Source organism: Bos taurus, chromosome 26, assembly GCF_002263795.3.
Source record: "Bos taurus isolate L1 Dominette 01449 registration number 42190680 breed Hereford chromosome 26, ARS-UCD2.0, whole genome shotgun sequence".
In the NCBI taxonomy this organism is placed as follows: Eukaryota; Metazoa; Chordata; class Mammalia; order Artiodactyla; family Bovidae; genus Bos; species Bos taurus.
The window spans coordinates 15,945,677-15,972,565 of record NC_037353.1 but is presented as its reverse complement, the minus strand read 5'-3'; the positions used below and the strand labels follow the sequence as shown (position 1 = coordinate 15,972,565).

Here is a 26,889-nt window from a genome sequence, read left to right as displayed (position 1 = left end):
ATCCAAATATGTCATAATAATGTCCAGTTTTTAGAACCAGTTTTTTAAATGATTTTCAACAGGCTAGGTGGGAAAGGTATGTGACAAACTTTCAAATTATATATTCTACTTCTTGCCATCTCAGATTAAGATTCCTTAGGTATGTTGTAGCAGGAAGGAATAAAGGTTAAGATTTCTGCTTCAGGCCATAATGGAATTAAGAGGGATCAGGTTTATCTTCTTGCCTTAATTAATTACAAAAATAAATAAAATACATTAAACTACAGTTTAAGATGCTGGACCATAGGCAGCACAAGACCATGCTCCTTATGAAAAAAGAAACAAGGTAACCCTGCAAATGCCTGACCTTACTCCCTGGATTTCCAGGTCTCAGTGCTGAGAGGAAGTGCCAAAACAGGGCCCACCAGTCTTGCTGAGTGAGAAAACAAGAGTTTGAGATAGAATTTGAGTAACTGTGGACCAGAGAGAAGGCAGCTGCAGAGGCTTTGGCTGAACAATGAACTATGTATGTGTGTGATTAAACTACAGTGGCCAGAGAAAGAAACACCAGAAAGAAATAGGTAGAACATTCTCAAAATCACACTGGACTGGGCCATCAAAGTAGAGAGATCTCCTAATAGGGTATTCAATAGAATCCTTAGGGCACTGCCTCAGTAGTAAGGATAAATTATAAATTAGCCCTACACTAAAGGCTGTTCTGGAAGCACTCTAATGATGATTAGATCAAAAGGGTCAAAGCCATTCCATACCACCAAAACATATTTATTTAAGGGAATACAAAGAAGTCCAATACCCAACCATGTAAAAACACAGTATCTCGTATCCAATAAAAATTATCAGGGATGTAAAGAATCAGGAAAATAAAAGCCATAATGAGAAGAAAAATCACTCAGCAGAAATAGTGCAAAAATGTCAGATAACAAGATTAGAACTCAAGGATGATAAACCTGTTATAAATATACTCAAGAAGAAGAAAGGAACATGATAAGAGAAATCCAAGATCCAAATCCAATGTCTACAGATGAAAATTTCTAGAATGATAAATTCAAAAGATAGGACTGACAGCAAATTATATACTACAGAAGAAAAAGTAAGTGAACTTTAAGATACAACAATATAAAACTGTACAGAGAGAGAAGAAACCCCACCCCCTCAAAAAAAAAATATATAAATGAGCTATGGGACATGGAAAAATATCAAGTAACATGTTTAATGTACATCTCAGAAGAAAGGAGGGAGGGTAGAACAAAAAGCTGTTGAAGAAATAAAGACTAAAATTTTACCAAAATCAATAGAAAACTATAAATGCAGAGATACATTAAGGTCAATGAACCCCAAACAGATAGAACATGAAGAAAACCACACCATAGCATACTATAATCCAATTCATGAAAATCACATAGAACAAAGATTTTTTTAAAAGCATTCAGAAGTAAAAGAATTCACTGAAGGCTGAAAAAGTCAACAGACTTGAAAGAAAGGAAAAAGCTTGATCCTTAAAGGATGAGGCAGGTGAGAAGTAGATATAGGATAACTGCATTCCAAATGAGGGTAATAATGAGAAGACATGGCTTAAAAGAAAAGTTTAATTATAAAAGAGTAAGGTGTAAAGAAATATTTATCCCAAACACTGTTTAGAACAAAACTTTTTGCATTGTATTTTTATAAACTTCTCCTGGAAGGAAGTTACCATTCTTGGTTAAAAGCGTAATCTATTTTGGATGAATTTTTAAAAGTTTAAGAAAGGTCTGGGAATTTGTCTATTACCTACCCAGATGGTAGCTCAGAGGTTAAAGTGTCTGCCTGGAATGCAGGAGACCCAGGTTCGATCTCTAGGTTGGGAAGATCCCCTGAAGAAGGAAATGTCACCCCACTCCAGTACTCTTGCCTGGAGAATCCCATGGAGGGAGGAGCCTGGTAGGCTACAGTCCATGGGGTCACAAAGAGTCAGACACGACTGAGCAACTTCACTTTCACTTTACCCAGATGTCAGTCAGTCAAAAGTCTAAAGATCTTTAGTCAGTATTCTTTACCTAGCCAGTTCATTCACCTGGCAGCAAGACTGAAATATTAATAAAACTTTGACATGTTCTCATAACTAAAAACTTTTTTTAATACTAATGAACAATGAATATAGACATATTTACCAAATCCTAAAAAAAAGAGTACTGGGATCACAATTCTTTAGTATAAAGAAATGTAACAAGAATAAAAAAATAATCTACTTATGTTCAGCTTTTCTCTCATAATATCTAAAAACATGTTCAACCTCTACCTGTTTGGCTCCAGATTTTTTTATTATACTCATCAAGATAATGGGTGGGAAAAGCTGCAGACTAGGAACATGACTTTACATAAAGTTAGGGGTTTTTATACTGGAAGGAAAGAGAAATCTAGAAGAAGAAGAAAAAGTTTAGGTCCAGAGAGCCCAAGAAGGAAAAAAAGGAGTTAAGGACCAGGTAGTCTTGGTTTAGGGAAGGTGTCCTTTGTCTTATAACAAATCAGATACTTTATTTTGAAGAACAGCAGCTTTGTGGAAGGCTAAGATGGGAAGGGCAAAAATGGAAATGGAAGAGTTCAAGATTTTTTCCTGGGTATTAAGGAGAGAGATATATATATATATATACACACACACATATATATGTGTGTGTGTGTGTGTGTGTGTGTGTGTGTGTGTTTTTCCTTTTTTTTTGGTTGCACCATAGATCATGTGGGATATTAGCTTCTCAAACAGGGATCAAACCCATACCCTCTGCAGTGGAAGGGCAGTCGTAACTACTAGACCACTAAAGAAGTCTCAAAAATATAACAGTAAACCAATTGGTTGATAGTACTTGCATGGCAAAAAAGACAAATATATCTTAAGTGCATATTAAATGTAAAGAAATGAAAACTAACTGCTCTATCATGTGAAGGTAAGACAGAGGAGGGTGGGAGGGGGTGGGCAAAATAATGAAGGGGATTAAGAAGCACAAATCTCTGGAGAAGGAAATGGCAGCCCACTCCAATATTCTTGCCTGGAAAAGTCCATGGACAGAGAAGCCTGGAGGGCTGTAGTCCATGGGGTTACATGACTCAGCACACATGCATGAGGGTGGAGGGAGATGGGTTGGTAGCAATAAACTGGTAGACCTTTAAAAAAATAAAAACAAATAGAAGTACAAATCTCTAATTATATAATAAATAATTCACAGGGATATAAGATATAACATAAGAAATATGTCAATAATACTGCAATAACTTTGTATCAGGATGGATGGATGGTTATTGTTATCCAGATCATTTCATAACATATACAAAAGTGTCAAATCATTATGCAGTATACCTGAAATATAACACTGTACATCAACTATATTTCAATTAAAAAAAGATAAGGCAGAGGAAGGCTGACACAGTAACAGATATATTATGTTATATATATATTGTATGTTTCATACACTGGATCATAGAGACTTAAAGAAAATATGCATAAATCTTGGAGATCAACAATTCTTCCTTATTTATGTTAGGATTCATCACTGGGATTAAAAAGAACTTTCTAAAACCAATTTCTTTAATTTCTTGATATCTTTTAAGTGAAATACTAATAAGAAAAATTAAATTTAGGTTTAAAATACAGTGTGCCTGATGAGAAATACTTACGATGGTCGATCCTCAAGAATCAGGGCAGTGGTAGAAAGTGGCTCAAATTCAAAATTCTTTCGTCTTGAAGACTGAGGTGGTGGTTTACAGGCTCTCCCTGTCCGTGCTTCATATTCCTAGAGTAGATAAAAATACACTTATGCAGTGACTTTTCCAATTAAATCTGTGTCATTTAAGATATTACGCTATAATAAGGAATACATACAATTCATACATTAATTTGGTAAAAATATCAGATAGACAAAAAAGTCACTTTTTTGCCCTGAAGCAATCTAAACTATTAATGTATGTAATATATAAAGTATGAAAGAATGTTAAAAGAGAGGAAGGTACAAATGTACTAGATTAATTAGGTAAGGTTTAGGAAGATGTTCTTGTTTGCATTCTATGATATCAGTTTCCAGTTTCCAAGTCTATGATATCACGTCCATTATTCAAAGTCCCGCTTTGAATAATCTACATCAAATAAGCCTACTTTCTAAACTTTCAGCCAGATCAATGATAAAAACATTGACACAAGAAACAGATAATCCTGTTTTAATGCTCTGAAGATCTCTCTCAACTGTGACATTGAACCTCTAATCATACTGGTTTTGGATTTCAACCTACTCTGACTCTAATTACTATAAATCTACCTATTTATTTTAAACTGAAACAACAATTCACCAACATATCTTATCCAAAAAAAGGCCAAAGACTCAGATATTTCACTAAAATTTAAAAAACTGTTACTATGGTATTTTCTCATTCAACTGAATTGATAATTCTCTTAAAAGAAATGAAGTTGGTTTAACATGATATGTTTTTGTTGGACATATTTAAATTTCTACATTTGAGCATTTTTTCATAAATGTTCACAAGCTTCTGCTAGAAAGTTGCAGATCAATAACAAGATTGTGACTTATAATTTCCAGAACCCACATTATTCCCTTTCTAAAACAAAAAGAAATCAAGCTAGTATTTGATCATCTCCAGATAACAAATATATTTTCCACATTATTCTCAATGATTACTCATGAGTACACCTTCAAGTTCACTGGCAGATAAAGACATTAACTCAAATGAAGAAAATTAAATGCACTTAAAGTGATCAAGCGTTTCTCTTGTTAACTAGCTGTTTTCCTACCATGGCATATAATTCTTTTAAATTACTATTTTTTCTAACTCAAAGACTGATTCTCACTACTGAATCTGATGGTTGCAAAATACAAATGATGGTTCCATCCCTCTTAAAAATCTGATAATCTTGTTGAAGCTTCATCTTATTTGATATTACTTTAAAAAACAATTTATGATGTCAATCATTTTCTATAAACTTCAAGCTTTACTTTTGGTTTCTGGCCACTGTTTACAATGGTTTGTACTATTCTTTTTTTTAACATTTTTTTTAATGTGCACCATTTTATTGAATTCATTACAATATTGTTTCTGTTTTATGTTTGGGGTTTTTGGCCACCAGGCACGTGGTATCTTAACTCCCAGACCAGGGATTGAACCTGCACCCCCTGCCTTGTAAGGTGAAGTCTTGGCCACTGGACTGCCAGGGAAGTCCCTATACTATTCTTTTATAACTGTCTTTAATTCTACATCTCCTCTTCCTTCTACTAAATCTAAGCTGTTAGTCTGACAGTTCCTTTGCATGACTGCATTGGATTTTTAGAGACTTCTTTCTCAAATTATTTGGAACATTTATATGTTCATTTTTACTAACTCCCATCTCAAAGAACTGTACAGCCTTTCAGTGTCAAAAACAGCAGAGTCACTCATTTCTTTTTTGTTTTCAAATTTTTCCAGTATCTAGTATATACATGTTATTATGATCAAAATTTCTTTTCTTCATTATAAACTCAAGTGTAATCCCCTTTTCTGCTAATGTTTTTCTTATTAAAAACCATAGATGCTAAATACATATGAGGTTTGTTATCACTTACATGGCACTTTGTTTTCCTACAATGTGACCTGGACTCACTGCCAGACAGAATGCAATGAATACTACCCAATAAAGCATGTTCCATGCAAACAAATGCCAGTACACAGAGAGCAAAATAAAACTCCTAAGTCAACACACTAAAAATAACAACTAGCATTTACTGATGCTGACAAGGTACCACACAGTGTTTTAAACACTTAACACATTTAATTCTTGAAACAATGTTGTGAGGCACCTAACTCACAGTAGAGGAAACTGAGGCACAAAGATGATATTAGCAGATAGTCAATTAGCTATCTATAATAATTTAAAATGATGAGATAGATAAAATCTTTCAGTGAGAGGCTAATAGGGAACTTTAAAATGGGACGTTCAAGCTAACAATACTCAATCACCAACCCATCTACACATTATTTTAAAAGACCATCAGGTAGTATGGGTTTCCTGATGCAATGTGAAGTACATATCATCATTCTTGATGTATTTTTGCCAAAAGAAAAATCAAACAAATATGATTAAGTCCTTAGAACTGTACTCTCCAATATGGTAGTCAAAAGACATGATAACCAAATAAGTCCTATTATGGTCAAATATACATAGAAAAACATCAAGGAATTTGAACAATTAGGTTTCCCTCTGGAGGGCTGGACTAGACGGTCACTTGTCTTACTTTACTCAGTGTTGTCTGACTTTTCTTACAAGAAATAAAGTAGCTTATTTATAAGATAAAAGTGAAAGTGAAGTCACTCAGTCGTGTCCGACTCTTTGCGACCCCATGGACTGTAGCCTACCAGGCTTCTCAGTCCATGGGATTTTCCAGGCAACCCATGGAGTGGGTTGCCATTTCTTTCTCCAGGGGATCTTCCCAACCCAGGGATCAAACCCGGGTCTCCCACATTATAGGCAGACGCTTTACCCTCTGAGCCACCAGGGAAGCCCATTTATAAGAGAGCCCATTTTATATAAAGTTACTGTGGATCACTGACAAAGATTTTACTTAAGAGCTGGGATCAGAACCAAGGCAAAAATGATAAGCATTAATTAGACAGAAAGACTTGGAAAGAACAGGTGAGGGGGAATAAGCAAAAGTGTGGATTAGGGAAATATTAATCCCAATGAATATGAAAAAGGATGGGAAATAAAGTATAGACTAAATTATAGGGCAAAAATACTTGGAATTCATGCTGAGCAAAATGAACAGCCACTAAAGAATGAACAAAAAGTGAAATCTTTTATTAAAAATTAACTAAGTACACATTTAATATAAAAGGCAACACAAAAGCAAGTTCACCAATATCATTTATGTATTCACCTTACAAATGAGCTTTATACAGAATTGTCACTCAAATATTTTTCACATGAGAAGAAGAAGGAATTTATATTCAAGTATTTCCTATCACAGATGTTTAGCATAAAAAATGCTTTAAATTTCTAGAGGGTGATTTTTTTTTTACAGCTTAAAACATGGTATCAATCCACCCTCATCTGAAAATAGGATAGATTTATACATCTTTAATGACTCAAATATTTGCCAAATAAAGATGCTAGTCTAACATGATTAACAGTACAAACTGTATCAGAAATAGTAAAATATCAAATATCAGTACTTTCAAAATTAATCACAAAGTGATATCAAATACATTTAGGCAAATGTATCAGACCACAGGACTAATATTCTGTATATTTAGGTCTCTGTAATAACTGTAACTTTGGTTTCTGTTTGACCAAGAGGCTCATAGCACCAGTCAGAGACTTCCCTTCTCCACCACTCTCTTAGCTATGCCCTCCTCCACGTGTGGGCTTCATCTTGAGGCTGGCTTTTTGATCAGAGAAATGACTGTAGCAATGCCAACTGTCACATCCTTAGAGCACAACTTTCAAAGATCCTCTAGCTGTTCTTCTAATAATAACTTTCACAAAAGAAAAACAAAGTACCCTTCCTGGAAGGTCCCAGTAAACACTTCATTCAATACGCAATCACAATGACCTGAGAAATAAGCTTTATCAATGAGTTAATCAGGGCCTATCGCTGTAGCGAGGAAAATCACATAATTCTTAAATCACTCAATTCGAGGACAACAGAGAGAGATAATAGTGTTCAAGTTATTGATATGTAGTTGATATCTCCAAGACATCATTTAAAAATACAACTGAATAGTCCATCATGGGGAGATTCCTGAAGCCATTTTCACTTTAAATCCATGTGTGTCATGTCATAAAAATCCCCTGTATATTCCTTCCATAGAAGTTTAATAATGAACCAAATTGATAATTTCATAAGTCATAAAGAAATCTTACAATATTAAAAAACGACAGGAAATATCATAGTTTAAGGATATCAGTATATAATGCTAGCTATAGAACACTCACTGTCTGAAAATACCACATCAATCTGCCTCATTTCCTAACAACAAAGGTTAATTTTTTTTTTCTGCCACACTATGCAATTCGCAGGATCTTAGTTCCCCAGGGATCAAGAATTGAACCAGCACCCCGAGCAGTGAAAACAGAGTCCTAACCACCAGACTGCCAGGGAATTCCCAAGGTCAGTTTTAACTGACTTATTTTGAGTTGTTGAAGCTACCTACCAAATGTTAAGATAAGAAGCATCGAGTTTTTCTCTTAACTTAGGGAATATATTTCTATGAAGTACTGCAACGAACCTTGTTTATTTTGTCAATTTAACTTATTTTTTATCTTTCACTCAACTATTGTTCTATGAAAGCTACTTAACTGGATAACTAGAATAGAAGATGAAAACACTGCTAGAGGCAGGCTGGCAATATCTGTAGGATAATTTATTCTAGCTATTGGTGGCTCAGACGGTAAAGCATCTGTCTGCAGTGTGGGAGACCTGGGTTCTATCCCTGGGTTGGGAATCCCCTGGAGAAGGAAATGGCAGCTGACTCCAGTACTCTTGCCTGGAAAATCCATGGACGGAGGAACCTGGTAGGCTACAGTCCATGGGGTCGCAAAGAGTCGGACAATGACTGACAGACTTCATTCACTTCTATTATAAGAAAATTTGAGGCAAATAGGCAATTAATTCTAAGTCTGGTCAAAAGATGGTAAGCAACTGATAACATCTCCATGAGCACAGAGTAGAAAAAATTACTTACTATTCCAAGGCAAAGAAATACTAGATTCACATAAATGAAAAAGATGTTTTTCCTCAAAATAATCTCTTAGAAAAGAGAAAGCATGTTTGCTTAACATCTCTCATATTATGGGTGTTTTCTCTATTAGTTTGAATGGCCAGGCACTATTTGGAGGAGGTGTGTCATCCTGAAATTATCTCAGTCAATACTGAATCTAGTTTGGAAGGTAATTTATTTTATTTATTTTTTGCTGTGGCATGTGGAACTTCTCTGACCAGGGATCAAACCCATGCCCACTATAGGAGAAGTGTGGGGTCTTAACCACTGGACAACAGGAAAATCTTAGAAGGTGATTTTTTGTTCAATTTTTTTGTTGTGGCTTTGTTTAAGTGGAATAGGAAAGGAAGAAAATGGACATGAAGTAATGAAGGATTCCCAATTCCTGAAGGTATAACCATTCAATTGCAAACACTCATGAAGAGTCTTTAAAATATTACTGTACAGAGACTAGGTCTCTTTACAGTAGATCATAATTTTATACTTATAGAACAAATAAAAGAAAAAATATAATGCATCTGGAAGTTTGTGGCTTGAGACAAAATTTCTAGTAACAAGATAGTACACTTAAAAGGCACTGTACCTGCTACAAACTTGGACAAAAGTGAAGGTGCTCTGTTCTGTGGCTAAAGACCACAAAAATGCTCAGTGATGCTGAATATATTGACATCGAAGATGTATGCAAACAGATCTGAATAAAGAGGTACTATTTCTTATATGCAATTTGTATATGCAAATTGAATATGTAATTAGAAACAAGTATTTGATTTTCATCTATTATACATTTCTAAAAGTTATATATACATGTTGGACAAAAAAAATTCTTCAGAAAGATATGTAGATTCCCACTTGATGGGCAACGAAGGGGTAATTCATACTGTCTCTCTGTAAACAACCTCTGTTTCCAAACAAGGTGAGCCTATTGATCATCCTATTATTAAGCATGCGGACAGTTCTGATAAACCCAGAAATCCCACTGCTGGGCATACACACCGAGGAAACCAGAATTGAAAGAGACACATGTACCCCAGTGTTCATCGCAGCACTGTTTACAATAGCCAGGACATGGAAGCAACCTAGATGTCCATCAACAGACAACTTTATAAGAAGCTGTGGTACATATACTCAATGGAATATTACTCAGCTATTAAAAAGAATGCATTTGAATCAGTTCTAATGAGGTGGATGAAATTGGAGCCTATTATACAGAGTGAAGTAAGCCAGAAGGAAAAACACCAATACAGTATATTAACACATATATATGGAATTTAGAAAGATGGTAACAATGACCCTATATGCGAGACAGCAAAAGAGACAAAGATGTAAAGAACAGAATTTTGGACTCTGTGGGAGAAGGCGAGGGTGGGATGATTTGGGAGAATAGCAGTGAAACATGTATATTATCATATATGAAACAGATCGCCAGTCCAGGTTCAATGCATGAGACAGGGTGCTCAGGGCTGGTGTACTGGGATGACCCTGAGGGATGGGATGGGGAGGGAGGTGGGAGAGGGGTTCAGGATGTGGAACACATGTATACCCATGGCTGATTCATGTCAATGTATGGCAAAAACCACTATAATACTATAATTAGCCTCCAATTAAAATAAATTAAAAAATAAAATAAAATGTTAATATCTACAAAAAAAAACTATGCATGGGGGCAGTTCTGAACATCCAGTGCACACGGGAGAACTGGAAGAACGTCCCAACTGTTAGTTGGAATGGTCAGGGGCGGTAGCTGGCAGAATTTGTGGGCCAGATCATCAGAAGAGGAGGCATTCTGATGAGAAACAGCTCTAGGAATCTGCATAGAAGTCCTCTGGAGGTATTATATAGCTGAATACCAAATGGATGTGTGTAGGGCAAAACATTATAAGACTGGGCAAAAAAAAAAAAAAAAACAACTTCTGGGGAAAGAATAATTACTATGGAGTGGTAAGTAAAACAGTTCCCACAGCTCACCCATGGCTGAGAAGTATTCACATTCCTACTAACCAGATAGGAAAGTCATCACTGAATACACAGAATATTCAGAAGAGACCTGACTATTCAGACTCATCTGAAACTATGCAAGTCAGAAGACAATGGAAAAATCTTTAAATTGCTGAAAGAAAAAAAAATAATTAAAAAACAGGGAACAAACTTGTTGACTTAGGATTCTACAAACACACATTTGAAAAATAAAAGCACAATAAGAATGTTTTCAGACAAACAAAACCTGAAAGAATCTGTTGTCAGTAGACCTGCTCTATATTCTAAAGGAGATCTTTCAGGCAGAGAGAAAGAATATATCACATGAAAACACAAAGTTAAAATAAAAGCACCAAACATAGTAAATATGGAAAGACATTTCAGAAAAGACACAACTAAGAGACAAAAATATAAAAGTAATTTTTAAAAGGATAGCTGACTAAATGCAAAAATAATATCAGTGTATTGAGGGGGTTTACAGCATAAAATCAGAAGGGACAGAATGGCAGTATACTGTTGTAAAATTATTACATTGTACTCAAAGTGGTATAATGTTATTTGGAGATAGATTGTGATACAGATATATATCATAACAGTGTCCCAGAGATGGTTTCATGAGGTCTCAAAGTCAAAACTATAGTCCTAATAATGCTAATAGTTTGTCTTTGTCAGTAGGTTGACAATTTTGCTAAAAGCAAAACGAGGAATAAAACTGTTAATCCCCTAGCACAATCAAAGCAATAACATGAAAAATGAAAGTGAAAGTCACTCAGTTGTGTCTGACTCTTTGCAACCCCATGGACTACACAATCCATGAAACTCTACAGGCCAGAATACTGGAGTAGGCAGCCTTTCCCTTCTCCAGGCTATCTTCCCAATCCAGGGATCAAACCCAGGTCTCCCGCATTGCACATGGATTCTTTACCAGCTGAGCCACCAGGGAAGCCCAAGAATGCTGGAGTGGGTAGCCTATCCCTTCTCCAGTGGATCTTCCCAACCCAGGAATTGAACCTGGGTCTCCTGCATTGAAGGAGATTCTTTACTATCTAAGCCAGAAAACATAACCCCAGTCCAGTCATGAGGAAATTATCAGACAAACCCAAATTGAGGATGTGATATAATAAGAAATATTTATTTGTTTCTGCCCCATTTCCTGCAACACAGCTCTTGAAACCTTTGAAATTTCTGACATGATGTGTCTTTTTGTATGCTAATGAGATGACTGGTAGTTGAAGGTTCCTAGATATTCTCAGAATGGAGGCTTGTCGCCAGGGGTACCAACTATATACTTTCAGGATCGGAACTTTCAGCTCTACCCCTTGACCTCTGGAGAGGGAAGAGGTGCTGAAGGCTGAATTAACCACTGATAAGCAATCCCCACTCCAGTACTCTTGCCTGGAAAATCCCATGGACAGAGGAGCCTGGTAGGCTGCAGTACATGGGGTCACTAAGAGTCAGACACAACTGAGTGACTTCACTTTCACGTTTCATTTTCATGCATTGGAGAAGGAAATGGCAACCCACTCCAGTGTTTTTGCCTAGAGAATCCCAGGGATGGGGGAGCCTGGTTGGCTGCCATCTATGGGGTCGCACAGAGTCGGACACAACTGAAGCGACTTAGCAGCAGCAGCAGCAAGCAATAATTTAATCAATTGTGCCTATTTATTATAGTAAGGCCTCCATAAAAAATTCTACCTGAAGTAGTTCAGAGTACTTTTGGGTTGGTGAGCACTCTATGGGGCTAAAAGGGTAATGAACCCACAGTGTGCTTGGAAGCTCTATGTTCCTTCCCTCATACCTTGCCCTATGTATCTCTTCCATCTGGCTGTTTATGTATAAACTGGTAATCTAATAAATCAACAGTTTCCTGAGTTCTGTGAGTGGTTCCAGCAAAATTATCAAACCCAAGAAGGGTGTCACAGGCATCTCCAATTTATGGCTGTTGATCAGAAGCACAAGAAGCATGGGACTTCCCTGGCTTCCAATACAGGGGGTGCAGGTCTGATCCCTGGTCAGGGAACTAAGATCCCACATGCTGCACAGCATGGCCAAAAAAAAAAAAAAAGAAGTACTAGAAGCCTGACTTGTATTAAGCATCTGAAATCAGAGGCAGTCTTGTAAGACTGAGGTCTTAACCTGGGGGATCTGACAGTAACTCCAGATAAACAGTGTAAGAATTGAATGGAATTGTAGGACACCCAACTGGGGTTTGAAGAATTGGTCAATGTGAAAAAAAAGAAAAAAAAACCCTACACAGCCTACACACTTGGTATCAGAAGTACTGAGGGCAAGAAAAAAGTAATAGTTTTTCTTTTAAGGACCATTTTGGGAAATATCTGACCAATATTCCTCCTTTGATTCCTTGTGCGTATCAAAAAGAATGCATGCATGCATTCAGTCACTTCAGTCGTGTCCAACTGTGTGTGACCCCATAGACAGCAGCCCACCAGGCTCCTCTGTCCCTGGGATTCTCCAGGCAAGAATACTGGAGTGGGTTGCCATTTCCTTCTCCAATGCATGCATGCATGCTAAGTCGCTCCAGTCATGTCCAACTCTTTGCTACTCCATGGACAGCAGCCCACCAGGCCCCTCTGTCCACGGAATTCTCCAGGCAAGAGTACTGGAGCAGGTTGCCATTTTCTTCTCCATCAAAAAGAATACACACAACTATATGAAAATGTTCTTTCCTTTACTATCTAGACATTAGTATAAGGCCATATTTTCTTCACATACTTAAACTAAAACAATAGACAAGCAGAAACTGAATGCAGGAGTAGAAATGATAATCCAATCTTCTTTTATAATATTAAGCCAGACATTAAGAGATGTGCAAAAGTGTAAAACAATGCTAGTCTTCCGATCAGTTGGTTTTTTAAAAGTTTTTAAAATACATATTATTTGTGTTAACATGTAATGACTTTATTATTGCTATTTTTAAGTGAATTAATAAATATTTCCACCTGTCAGTGTTAATTCTGCGTATAGCAGTAATTCATAGACAATTCCCATGAACAAAAACTCTTTGGAAAAAACAAAAACAAAAAACTCTTTGAGATCCTTAATAGCCAGAATCCAAAGCAGTTGTAAATATAAACATTTGAAAACTGCTGGCCAAGAGCAACAACTGAAAAACTAAAACAAACATATATCTAATAAGTTAACAGTGGAGATAAAATGGAGTATTAAAAATACTGATTTAATCCAAAAGAGGGCAGGAAATGAGATAAAAATTAACAAAGACCAGATGGGACAATCTGAAAAGAAGTTGCAAGATGGTAAATTTAAATTCAGTCATACCAATAACTGACAGTAAATGACACTCCATTTAAAAAGAAGAGGGTATTCAGACTGCCTGCTACTGCTGCTAAGTCACTTCAGTCGTGTCTTACTCTGTGCGACCCCATAAACGGCAGCCAACCAGGCTCCCCCGTCCCTGGGATTCTCCAGGCAAGAACACTGGAGTGGGTTGCCATTTCCTTCTCCAATGCATGAAAGTGAAAAGTGAAAGTGAAGTTGCTCAGTCGTGTCCGACTCTTAGTGACCCCATGGACTGCAGCCTACCGGGCTCCTCTGTCCATGGGATTTTCCAGGCAAGAGTACTGGAGTGGGGATTGCTTATCAGTGGTTAATTCAGCCTTCAGCACCTCTTCCCTCTCCAGAGGTCAAGGGGTAGAGCTGAAAGTTCCGATCCTGAAAGTACATAGTTGGTACCCCTGGCGACAAGCCTCCATTCTGAGAATATCTAGGAACCTTCAACTACCAGTCATCTCATTAGCATGGGATTTTCCAGGCAAGAGTACTGGAGTGGGGTGCCATTGCCTTCTCCGATTCAGAATGCCTACAAAGACCCAAATATATGCTATATACAAAAAAAAACACTTTAAATATGAAGATGGAAAAAAAGCAAATGAACAGAACAATTAACATGTAAACACAAATTGAAAGCAAGCTGTAGTGGATAAATTAGACAAAAACTTCATAATAAGAACCATTACCGGGGCAAAAAAGACATTACATTAATGGTAAAGAGGTCAATTCACCAAAAAGATATAAAAACAAAGCTTCAAAACACAAACAGAAGAAAAAAGAGCATAAGGAGAGAAATAGTCAAGTAGATTATGGTGGATATTTCATTATTCCTCTCTCACTAATTCACAGAACAAAAAATCAGGAAAATTATACAACACTTAAATACTATCATCTATGACCCAACTGACATTTATAAAACACTGACCTAACATCAGCAGAATACATACATTCTTTTCCAGTGCCCAAGGAATATTCTCTAAAACATGCTATATCTGGGATATAAAACAACTTTCAAATATTGAAAAAGACTGAAATTGCATAATGTATATTGCATGAGCATAATGGAGTAAAATTAGAAGTTATTTACAAAAACCTATCTGGGAAAATTCTAAAATATTTGAAAGTTAAAACACCACACTTCTAAATAATCATGAACAAAACATTTTCAATTGAGTGAAAATGAAAATTCTGATACTTGTTAAACACAGTAAAAGCACAGTTAGGCGAAAATGTACAGCTTAATACATATATTAAAAAGATAAAAGGTCTAAAATCAATGATCCACTTTAAAAAATTAGAAAAATCCAAAGCAAGAGGAAAGCAATAATAAAGAGTAAAAATAAGTGAGACAGAAATAGAGAGAGAGGTAAACATCAATGAAACAAAAGGGGTATATTTTTAAAAGGTCAATAAAACTGATAAACTTCTGGTAATATTGATCAATAAAAAAAGAAGACACAAATTACTAATTTCAGGAATGTGTGAGAGATCATCTCTACGTTTATGACATAACAATTAGATATTAAAAGGATAAGAGAATATTATTAACAATTTTATTCCAATAAATCCTACAGCAGAGATGAAACATAAAAATCTCTTGAAAGATACAAGTTAACCAAAACTGACTCAAGAAAAAAATAGAAAACAACATACCTCCTATCAATTAAAATTTAACTTTATAATTAAAAAGCTATTCAACAATACAGTAAGTCCCCTACACATGAACAACTTCTATTCTGAGTGTGTTCATAAGTCCAACTTGTAAGTCCAACAAAGTTAGCCTAGGTACCCAACTAACACAAACGGCTATATCTTACTGTACTGTAATAGGTTTATAATACTTTTCACACAAATAATACATAAAAAAACAAACAAATATAAAAAACCACAACATTTTTAACCCTACAGTACAGTACCTTGAAAAGCACAGTATTACAGTAGAGTAGTTGGCATACAGGGGCTGGCACTGAGTGAGTAGGCAAGAAGACTGAGGACAAACTGCAATTTCACTCATGCCTGATGCTAACAGAACACACTTTCACATTTTTGAAAGTGTGCAACTTAAAGGTTCACATGTAATGTACTTACTGTAACAACAACAAAAATCCCAGTATACTTCGTTTATGTCAGTAATTCTCAATTGGGGTTGACTTTGGCCCTAGGGTATGGTTGACAACATTAAGAGACATTTTTGGTTGCCACAACTGTGAAGGGATGCTACTGGCATCTCCTGGGCAGAGGCCAAAGACGCTGCTAATTCTTCACTGCAAAGGAGCGGTCCCCAAGAACAAAAATGACAAGGCCTAAAATGTCAATGGTGCTAAAGTTGAGAGACCTTGCCTTAGATAATCTCACTGCCAAGTTCCACCAAACATTTAAGGAAGAAAAAATATTAATTCTACACAAATTCTTTTAGAATAGAGACAGGGAAGAAACAGCTCTCAATTCATTCAATGATTCCAGCATTATCCCAATACCAAAATCAGACAAAAATAGTAAAAGAAAATTATAGACCAATATCTCAAATTAAAATAGAAGCAAAAATTCTTAACAAAATATTAATATTTCAACATTTTCTGCTCCAGCATGTAAGAAGCTTAAAAGTTGCCTACCCATTCTAGTAAGTTAAAAGCTGAACAAATAAAAAAAATCAACAACTCTTCTTAAATTCCTCAGAGAAATGAGGTCAAAAGGCAAACTGCTGCCACAAATTAGAGAAATAGGTAGATAGATGTCGAGGATCACAATTTACCAGGGTAGAAACTCCTGAAGAAACCTCTGTGGGAACCAAGCCAGGGTAGGAAAACCTGAACTGTAACTGACAAATTGCTAGAGGCTCAATGCAGACATGTCTGAAAGCTAAGACTCCGAGAGATCCCAGCCCCACATACTTCAGCAAGTTTTACCTCCAGGAACTCTATCAGGTCCTCACAGTGATCGTCAGAGAAAAACGCCCTTGTGCTTGCAGCAGTAGGAGGGGAAAGGAACTATTTTGAAATATATTAGAGGAATCTGTTCTTAACAAAGCTTGCTCTCAGGAAAAACTATTTCACCAGAGCCTAACTTACTGCAGTCTTATCAGAGCCTAACCTATCTGGGGAAAGGAACATGTCCAGCTCCAGCCCACCTCTCCCACCTAAGGTGGTAGAGGGACTGAGAAGTGCCTGTGCACTGGTGAAGTGCAGTCTGAAGGCACAGGATCACCAGAAGACTGAGAACTAATCACAGGAGTATGTAACCCTTTCCCTCTTCCCACACCTAACCACTACATTAATCGGGTCTATTTACTAAAGTTCCTTTTACTCAGCCCACCATATCCACTCTTCAACAAAAAATTATAAGTCATACTAAAAAGCAAAAAACACAGTTCAAGGAGATTGAACACATCAGAACCATAGTCTATATGGTAATAATGTTGGACTTATAAACAAGGAATTTTTGAATACTATTAGTGTGCTAAGAGCTTTAATGGGAAAGGTAGACAACATGCAACAATTGATGAATAATGGAAGCAGAGAAATGGAAATTCTAAGAAAGAATGAAAAGGAAATGCTAGTGATTAAAAAAAAAAAAACTAACTAAAAGAGAAACACCTCTGATGGAGTAGAGGCAAACAGTTGAGGAAAGAAACCTTGAACTAGAGGATCCCTCATTCAGTTCAGTTCAGTCGCTCAGTCGTGTCCGACTCGCAACCCCATGAATCTCAGCACGCCAGGCCTCCCGGTCCATCACCAACTCCCGGAGTTCACTGAGACTCACGTCCATTGAGTCAGTGATGCCATCCAGCCATCTCATCCTCTGTCATCCCCTTCTCCTCCTGCCCCCAATCCCTCCCAGCATCAGTCTTTCCCAATGAGTCAGCTCTTCACATGAGGTGGCCAAAGTACTGGAGTTTCAGCTTTAGCATCATTTCTTCCAAAGAAATCCCAGGGCTGATCTCCTTCAGAATGGACCGGTTGGAACTCCTTGCAGTCCAAGGGACTCTCAAGAGTCTTCTCCAATACCACAGCTCAAAAGCATCAATTCTTTGGCACTCAGCCTTCTTCCCAGTCCAACTCTCACATCCATACATGACCACAGGAAAAACCATAGCCTTGACTAGATGGACCTTTGTTGGCAAAGTAATGTCTCTGCTTTTCAATATGCTATCTAGGTTGGTCATAACTTACCTTCCAAGGAGTAAAAGCCTTTTAATTTCATGGCTGCAGTCACCATCTGCAGTGATTTTGGAGCCCAGAAAAATAAAGTCTGACACTGTTTCCACTGTTTCCCCATCTATTTCCCATGAAGTGATGGGAACGGATGCCATGATCTTTGTTTTCTGAATGTTGAGCTTTAAGCTAACTTTTTTTTTAAATTTTATTTTATTTTTAAACTTTACAATATTGTATTGGTTTTGCCAAACATCGAAATGAATCCACCACAGGTATACATGTGTTCCCCATCCTGAACCCTCCTCCCTCCTCCCTCCCCATACCATCCCTCTGGGTCGTCCCAGTGCACCAGCCCCAAGCATCCAGTATCGTGCATCGAACCTGGACTGGCGACTCGTTTCATATATGATATTATACATATTTCAATGCCATTCTCCCAAATCATCCCACCCTCTCCCTCTCCCACAGAGTCCAAAAGACTGTTCTATACATCAGTGTCTCTTTTGCTGTCTCGTATACAGGGTTATTGTTACCATCTTTCTAAATTCCATATATATTAGTATACTGTATTGGTGTTTTTCTTTCTGGCTTACTTCACTCTGTATAATAGGCTCCAGTTTCATCCACCTCATTAGAACTGATTCAAATGTATTCTTTTTAATGGCTGAGTAATACTCCATTGTGTATATGTACCACAGCTTTCTTATTCATTCATCTGCTGATGGACATCTAGGTTGCTTCCATGTCCTGGCTATTATAAACAGTGCTGCGATGAACATTGGGGTACACGTGTCTCTTTCAATTCTTTAAGCCAACTTTTTCACTCTCCACTTTCACTTTCATCAAGAGGTTTTTTAGTTCCTCTTCACTTTCTGCCATAAGGGTGGTGTCATCTGCATATCTGAGGTTATTGATATTTCTCCCAGCAATCTTGATTCCAGCTTGTGCTTCCTCCAGTCCAGCGTTTCTCATGATGTACTCTGCATATAAGTTAAATAAGCAGGGTGACAATATACAGCCTTGACATACTCCTTTTCTTATTTGGAACCAGTCTGTTGTTCCATGTCCAGTTCTAACTGTTGCTTCCTGACCTGCATATAGCTTTCTCAAGAGGCAGATCAGGTGGTCTGGTATTCCCATCTCTTTCAGAATTTTCCACAGTTTATTGTGATCCCTCATTGGATCCTTTTATTGGATCCCTCATTGGAAACCTCCAAAACTGAAAAAGAGAACAAAGACTGAGAAACAGAGAACAGAATATCCAAGTACTGTGGGACAACTACACAAGATGTAATATACGTGTAATGGGACTACCAAAAGAAGAGAGAGAAAATGGAACAGAAGCAATATTTGAAGGAACGATAACCAGGAATTTCTATAAATTAATGTCTACACCAAACTACAGATCAGAAAGCTCAGAACACAAAGTCGTATAGATGCCCAAATAACTACACCTAGGCAAATCATATTTAAATTGCAGAAAGTGTGTTAGTGTGACAATCGCTCAGTCGTGTCTGACTCTACGCGACCCCAGGGACTCCTCTGTCCATTGGATTTCCCAGGCAAGAATACTGGAGTGGGTGGCCAACTGCAGAAAATCAAAGATTTTAAAAAATCTTGAAAGAAGCCAGAGGTGAAAAAACCTCTCTACACAAAAGCAAAGATAACAATTTACAGAGAAGCTCTGCACCCTATGAAATTAGCCTTCAAAAACAAAGAAGAAAAAGACTCTTCCAAGCTAACAAAAATTGAGAGAATTTGTTGCCAATAGATATCTGTCTTGCAAGAAATGTTGAGAGAAGCTCTTCAGAGAGAGGGAAAGGGACACCTCAGAAATTTTTGTCTACATAAAAAAAACAGTATCAGAAAGAAATACATGAAAGTAAAATAAAAATTCTCTTTTTACTAGCCTTAACTGGTCCAACAGATAACAGCTTGTTCCAAATAATGATACATTCAGTTACATATGGTTGTGTGTATGTGTATGTGAGCATGCTCATGTGTAAATGAAATGAATGACAGCAAACATACAAATGATGGAAGGAAGCAATTAGGAATATTTTGATGTTATGAAGCACTTGCAGCACTGTGAAGTGGTAAACATTATTTTTAAATGGGTTTATATTAGATGTAAATGCATATTGCAAGCTCTAGGATAAAGGGGGGAAGGAAGGGAGAGAGGAAGAGAGAAAGCAGATACAAACTACAAATATCATAAATGAAAGAGGGGTATCACTACAGATTTGATGTATGTTAAAGAAAGCTGAGCGCCGAAGAATTGATGCTTTTGAACTGTGGTGTTGGAGAAGACTCTTGAGAGTCCCTTGGACTGCAAGGAGATCCAATCAGTCCATTCTGAAGGAGATCAGCCCTGGGTGTTCACTGGAAGGACTGATGCTAAAGCTGAAACTCCAATACTTTGGCCACCTCATGCGAAGAGTTGACTCATTGGAAAAGACTCTGATGCTGGGAGGGATTAGGGGCAGGAGGAGAAGGGGATGACAGAGGATGAGATGGCTGGATGGCATCACCAACTCGATGGACATGAGTTTGAGTGAACTCCTGGAGCTGTTGATGGACAGGGAGGCCTGGAGTGCTGAGATTCATTGGGTCGCAAAGAGTCTGACACGACTGAGTGACTGAACTGAACTGAAAGAAATATTAACAATTATATGCCCATAAATTTGATAACTTAGATGAAATGGATAAATTTCTTAAAGACATAATCTGTTAAAACTCACAGAAGAAAGGGATGATCTGAACAGTCCTGCTATCTATTTAAAAAATTCAATCAACAATTATACCCTCAAAAAAGCTGGGAAAAATGAAAAGAAAAGTAAGGGAGAAAGGGAAGGAGTGAAGGAGGGAAAGAAGGAAGGACAAAGAGAACTGCATTGATAATCACTTTCCAAAAGAGACAGCTCCTGGCTCAGATGAGTTCATGGGCAGATTTTAAGAAACATTTAAGGAACAAATTATATCAATTCCCTATGATCTCTTCCTCGGAGAAGGCAATGGCAACCCACTCCAGTACTCTTACTGGAAAACCCCATGGACAGAGGAGCCTGGTAGGCTGAAGTCCATGAGGTCACTTAGACTTAAGACACGACTGAGCGGCTTCACTTTCACTTTTCACATTCATGCATTGGAGAAGGAAATGGCAACCCACTCCAGTGTTCTTGCCTGGAGAATCCCAGGGACAGGGGAGCCTGGTGGGCTGCTGTCTATGGGGTAGCACAGAGTCGAACACGACTGAAGCGACTTAGCAAGCAATGATCTCTTCCAGAATATAAAAGCAAAGAGAATACTTCCTAATTTAATCAATGAGGCCAGCATTACCCTAATATTAAAACAGGCAAAGACATTAAAAGAAAACCCTGATCAATACATCTCAGAAACACAGATGCAAACATCCTCAATGAAATATTAGTAAATTGAATCAAATAATGTATAAAAAGGATTATATGCCAAGATCAAGTGGGAAAATTCAAGTCATTCATAACAAAAATTCTCATTAAAGTAGGAATAAAAGGGTCATTCCTTTCTTGATAAAGAACATCTACAAAACAACCCAAAGCTGATACTATATCTAATGGTGAGAAACTTTAAGTTTTCCCACTAAGAACAAGGCAAGGGATGTCCCCTCCCACCACTGCTTGTCAACATTGTGAAAAGTCTTAGCTAATGCAACAAGACAAGGAAATACAAGGTATACTGATTAGAAAAGAAACAATAAAACTGCTTTTGCTTGCAGATGCCATGATCTAGTCTATATACAAAATCTGAAAGAACAGTTAAAAAAAAAAAAAAGTTTATATGTAGGCAAAAGACCCAGAATACCAAACTCAATATCGAAGAAGAAGAAAGTTGGAGGACAAACATTACCTGACTTCAGGACTTAATATAAAACTACAGTAATCAATACAATGCAGCAATGACAAAGGACTAGACAATGGAACAGAACAGACAGTCGAAAACAATTCCACATAAACACAATCAACTAATAATTCATGAAAAAAATTGAGAAGCAGGACTTGATAAAAATTAAAAACCTCTGCTCTGTGAAAGACACTGTCAAGAGAATGAGAAGACATAGACTGGGAGGAAATACTTGTAAAAGATACATCAGATGAAGGACTGCTATACAAAATACATACAGAACTCTTAAAATTCTACTGAGTTCTGTTTTTATTATTATAAGAAAATGAGCAATCCAATCAAAAATGATCAGAAAAGACACCTCACTAAATAAGATATGCAGATAACAAGTAATATATTCTAATTTATATGTCAATTGCTAATTAAAATAACAATCAGATACCACTACACACCTATTAGAATGGTCAAAATTCAAAACACTGATACCACCAAATACTGGTGAGGATGTGGAAAGAAAGAAATGCTCATTCACTGCTTGGTAGGAATGCAAAATGGTACAGTTACTTTGGAAGACAGTTTGGCTGTTTCTTATAAAACTAAAATACCATATGATTCAGCAACCAGGCTCCTTGGTATTCACCCAAAAGAAATGAAAACTTACACCCACAAAAATACTTAACACATAGATGTTTATAGCAGCTTTATTCACTATTGCTAAAACTTGGAAGCAAACAAGATGTACTTCAAATTGCTTTCTACATATAATATTTCAAATATTACATCCAGCACCCAAGCAAAGGTAACAAAGCACACACAGAAATAAAATAGCATCCACTAACAAAAACTAGCAGAGTCAATATTCAATATAAGCAGACCTATAGAATTTCCAGACATTGAAATTATCAGACACAGGCTATGAAAAACTATACTTACTATGTTTAAGGAGATAAAGGCCAAGCTTGAAATTTCAGCAGGGAACTGTAAACTGCAAAAAGTGATATAGCAGATTTGAAAAAGAAACAACTAGAAACACAAGAATTGAAAAACACAAAATTGACATTAAGAACTCAAAGTATGGGGTTGAGGAAACTGTATTTTTAACTCATTCCCTAGGTAATCCACTGTGTTTGAGAACAGAATCATAGACTACTACAACAAATCTCAAAGTCCTTTGCAATCTCACTCTTTTCTAGTTTCTATAAAGCCTCCAGAATTTTTCTAATATATGAATTTGATGTCTCAGCACTGAAAGTATTTTGGTTAAGTCCAGCTTTCTAACCTGTGGCTAATGACCTTCACCTCTTCCCTGCTCAGTCGCTCAGCGGTGTCCAACTCTTTGCAACCACATGGACTGTAGCCCACCAGGCTTCTCTTTCCATAGGATTTTCCAGGCAAGAATACTGGAGTGGGTTGCCATTTCCTTCTCCAGGGGATCCTCCTCACCCAAGGATTGAACCTGGGGCTCTTGCATTGAAGGTAGATTCTTTCTGAGCTAATACTGAGTGCATTCCTGCTTGCTCATTCAATTTTCTCTATCTGGAACAGCTTTCCCCATCTTGTCTACCTAGTGAACTCCTACGAGTATATTTCAGAACACAAACTGCATGTAATCCTGAGTAGAATTAATCACTCTTTCATCTCTACTCCCGTACTTTGTTCACAACTACAGCATTCACTATACTATATGATAACCATATATGAATCTTTTCCCTCCTTCCCACAGTTATACTAGAATAACAGAAAAGCTAGGACTCATATTAATCTATTTCTCAAGAACCTAAACCATGCCTATTTTATCGTACAGTCAATGTCTGTTGAATAAATTACACATTCATTAAAATGAAAGCCAGACAAACTTAGAGAAGAATCTAGGATCAATTAAAGAATTTTGTCCTTCAAATTCTACAAGAGAAAAGATTTAGAGCTTGCTAATATGAAGTAACACAATAAGCTGGTCACAGAATGGTATCCTACAATATTTTGATGTGTTAGGCTCTATATCTAAAGGACTCACCAGAAAAAGAATGTACTAGGAGAGGGATATGAGAAAAGATAAGTCTATGGGTTCAAAGGGAGGGTGGCAGGAGTCTTTGATCAACTTCTTGAACTAAAATACGGGGTCTGGGGAAAAGGAAGAATGAAATAGGAGCTTCTCCTTTAAAGACAATGTGAAAGCCAAAATAAGCTTGATGCATATACACTGACTTGACTTTTGAGTTTCAGCGTACAGTGAGAACACTACTCCTAAAGGGGTTAGTGTTAAATCTGTGTCAGTAAGCAAACCCTCATGTTTCTATATTATGGTAGCCATTTATAGACAGTCAGAATAATGTTTCAGAAATGGAAGAAACTCCCCATGTGGACATCTCTATCACCTTAAGAACATGTCTACCCAAGATAAAGACAATTTTATACAATTTGATCCAAAAGCCAGGGAAATCATCATGCTTGTAGTAGAGGGGATAGCCAATTAGGATACCTTTAGTGATTGATTCTAGGATCTGTGAATTAGAAGAAATAAAATGCATCCTATAATTCAAGTTTAACTGAAACCTAGGGCAAAGCATTTCATCATCCTCTGGCATACAGCAGTGTCTTAATAAACTTCATTTTGGTAAAGCTATTAACACAATTTTGTTTAGTGTAATCTGAAGCCTAACATAATTATAAGTCTGACATCATGACAGAAGGAATATAACTTCTACTTTGATGCTCGAATTATATGTTTGGAATCAAATAACAAGAGTATTTTCAAATTGCAACTCTTTTCCAAGGCTCTGTCTTTAACAATTAAAAAAAAAAAAAATTCCCCCAAATTCTGCCCTGTTCAACTTATGAGAACTTATTATTATTATTCTTTCCATTTCTTTAACTAATTTAACCTTCTTTCTTAAGGTTCATACTTCTCCCCTCTCCCAGGAGCACAGGCCCAGAGCTGGTACAAAGTCCTCTCTCAATCTTCAGGCCACAGAAATCAACATTTATGAAATCAAACTTATTCATACATAGGAAAGACACAGCAATTTATCATTAACTATAAATAAGGAACACATGTGTGGCTAGAAAGGTAATTATTCACTTCCTTTACAAGGTGACAATACATTAGGTAAACAAAGATGAAGGAACATGCAAGTGTGTAACAGTTTTAAGGACTTATCAAAAACAAATTCTGAACACAGTTCAGACCCTAAACAATTTAACAACAATGAAGTGGTTCATTTACTGCAGTGCTCACTCAAACTTTATACTGAAGGTATCTATATTTAAGCATAACTAAAATCAACAAATTTTTCAAGTATCCTAACTACATAAACCAATAATGTTAGTAACCAGAAAACTATGCTCTACCCTTACAAAGTGTAACATAATTAGTGCTCATAAAGTATGTGTATTCTAGTCCTTTCCACAATGCTACTTACTATTCCTAAAGTCAAAGGCTTAATTGAGGAGAATGACCTTTTCTCCTTTATTTTTTCTTCTATTTTTTGGTCACACTGCACAGCATGTGGGATCTTAGTTCCCCGACCAGGGGACAAACAGGCGTTCCTTGCAATGGAAGTGAGGCATCTTAACCACTGGACTGCCAGGTAAGTCCATGACCTATTCTATTTTAGACAATTTGAAATGCTCAGATTAAGAAACTTGAGTCTTAAAACTTTTTCCCTTGCCTGTCAAAAGATAGCTGAAAGTGATTCAAACACTCAACTAAAATACCACTCAGAAAAAGACGAGTGATGAAAAACATGAAACATCATCTAAGTACTATAATCTCACCTATTCATAATGAAAAAGATGCCAATAGTGCCAAGCAAAAAATTACTTTCTACTGAAAGACTGAGTTTGACATAGACTATGTTCGATCTAGTATGCAATCATGTTACAGTTACACATAACATGGCGCATTTGAAATAATTCTCACTTGCAGTTTGGGGGTCATAAGACAAACTCTGTAGCTGTATTCCAACTTCAGCCTATTAATTTAGAAAAACCAAAAACTTAGGTCAATTGAACTACAATATAACTGAAATACTATTTATAATTAATAGATGCGATTTTTAACATGGCTCACCAACTGGTTCAGATGGCCACAAGCAGGAATTTCATACCTGCAAGAGAACACATGTGATAATCCTCATAAAATAATATTATGAATATTCATATGATTTGGGGACTGATTGTCAAGTTAAATGCCAAACTTGAGTCAGTCTGATTTTGCTATTATCCTAAAATTATTTTTATACTTCTTTACTATTAACATGTAAAGTACTAAATTGATCAAACTTTTAATAACTTTTTAAAAATAGTTAACCTATAAGTATCTTTCACTTTTGAACTTCATGTATCTCTGAAAAACTATAGATACAAAACACTTAAAAGAAGGCAAAAAGTTTTATATACAGTAACATTTTGTTCTTAGGGGAAAAAATAACATAGAATGTAAAAGTATATACACATGAAAATAACTGTGTTTTCTACACAAAAATTGAATTTTAAAAGGCCTAAAACTGTGAAGGGAAATGTAAAATGAGATATACCTTCCTATAATGTTTTATATTTTATAGAGAATATAATCATGTGCTATTTGTGCAATTAACAATTAATAGAGAAAAAGGTTGCAATTCAAAGTAGTTTAGTTAAATTTATAATCTTATAAGTGTCTTTCCATTAGAAAAAAATTCTAGTCCCCAAACATATACTCATCCTTAAGAATATGGCAACTCCTTTCTGGATATCTGCTTAATGAAATAATTATCCTATAAAATACTACTACCACTCTAATATTCTAACAAATTTTACAGTTTTGCCCTTCTTGAAGCAAGTGATGCATCTTAAGAAAGATCAAAGG

General features: G+C 36.5%; 1 protein-coding gene across 8 annotated transcripts in view; it reads right to left on the bottom strand.

Annotated features, from left to right (window-relative positions):
- The window catches only part of TBC1D12 (TBC1 domain family member 12), a 119,272-nt gene that overhangs the window by 23,893 nt on the left and 68,490 nt on the right, over positions 1-26,889 (bottom strand). For 6 of the 8 annotated variants that reach the window (XM_024985563.2, XM_024985564.2, XM_005225492.5 and 3 more), the window contains one exon: positions 3,643-3,758. In XM_024985563.2, coding sequence (XP_024841331.1) covers positions 3,643-3,758 — 116 coding nt within the window. Of the gene's footprint in view, positions 1-3,642; positions 3,759-22,976; positions 23,029-26,112; positions 26,150-26,889 lie in introns of all 8 variants that reach the window. The other 2 variants (XM_059881816.1, XM_059881815.1) reach the window with 2 other exon arrangements.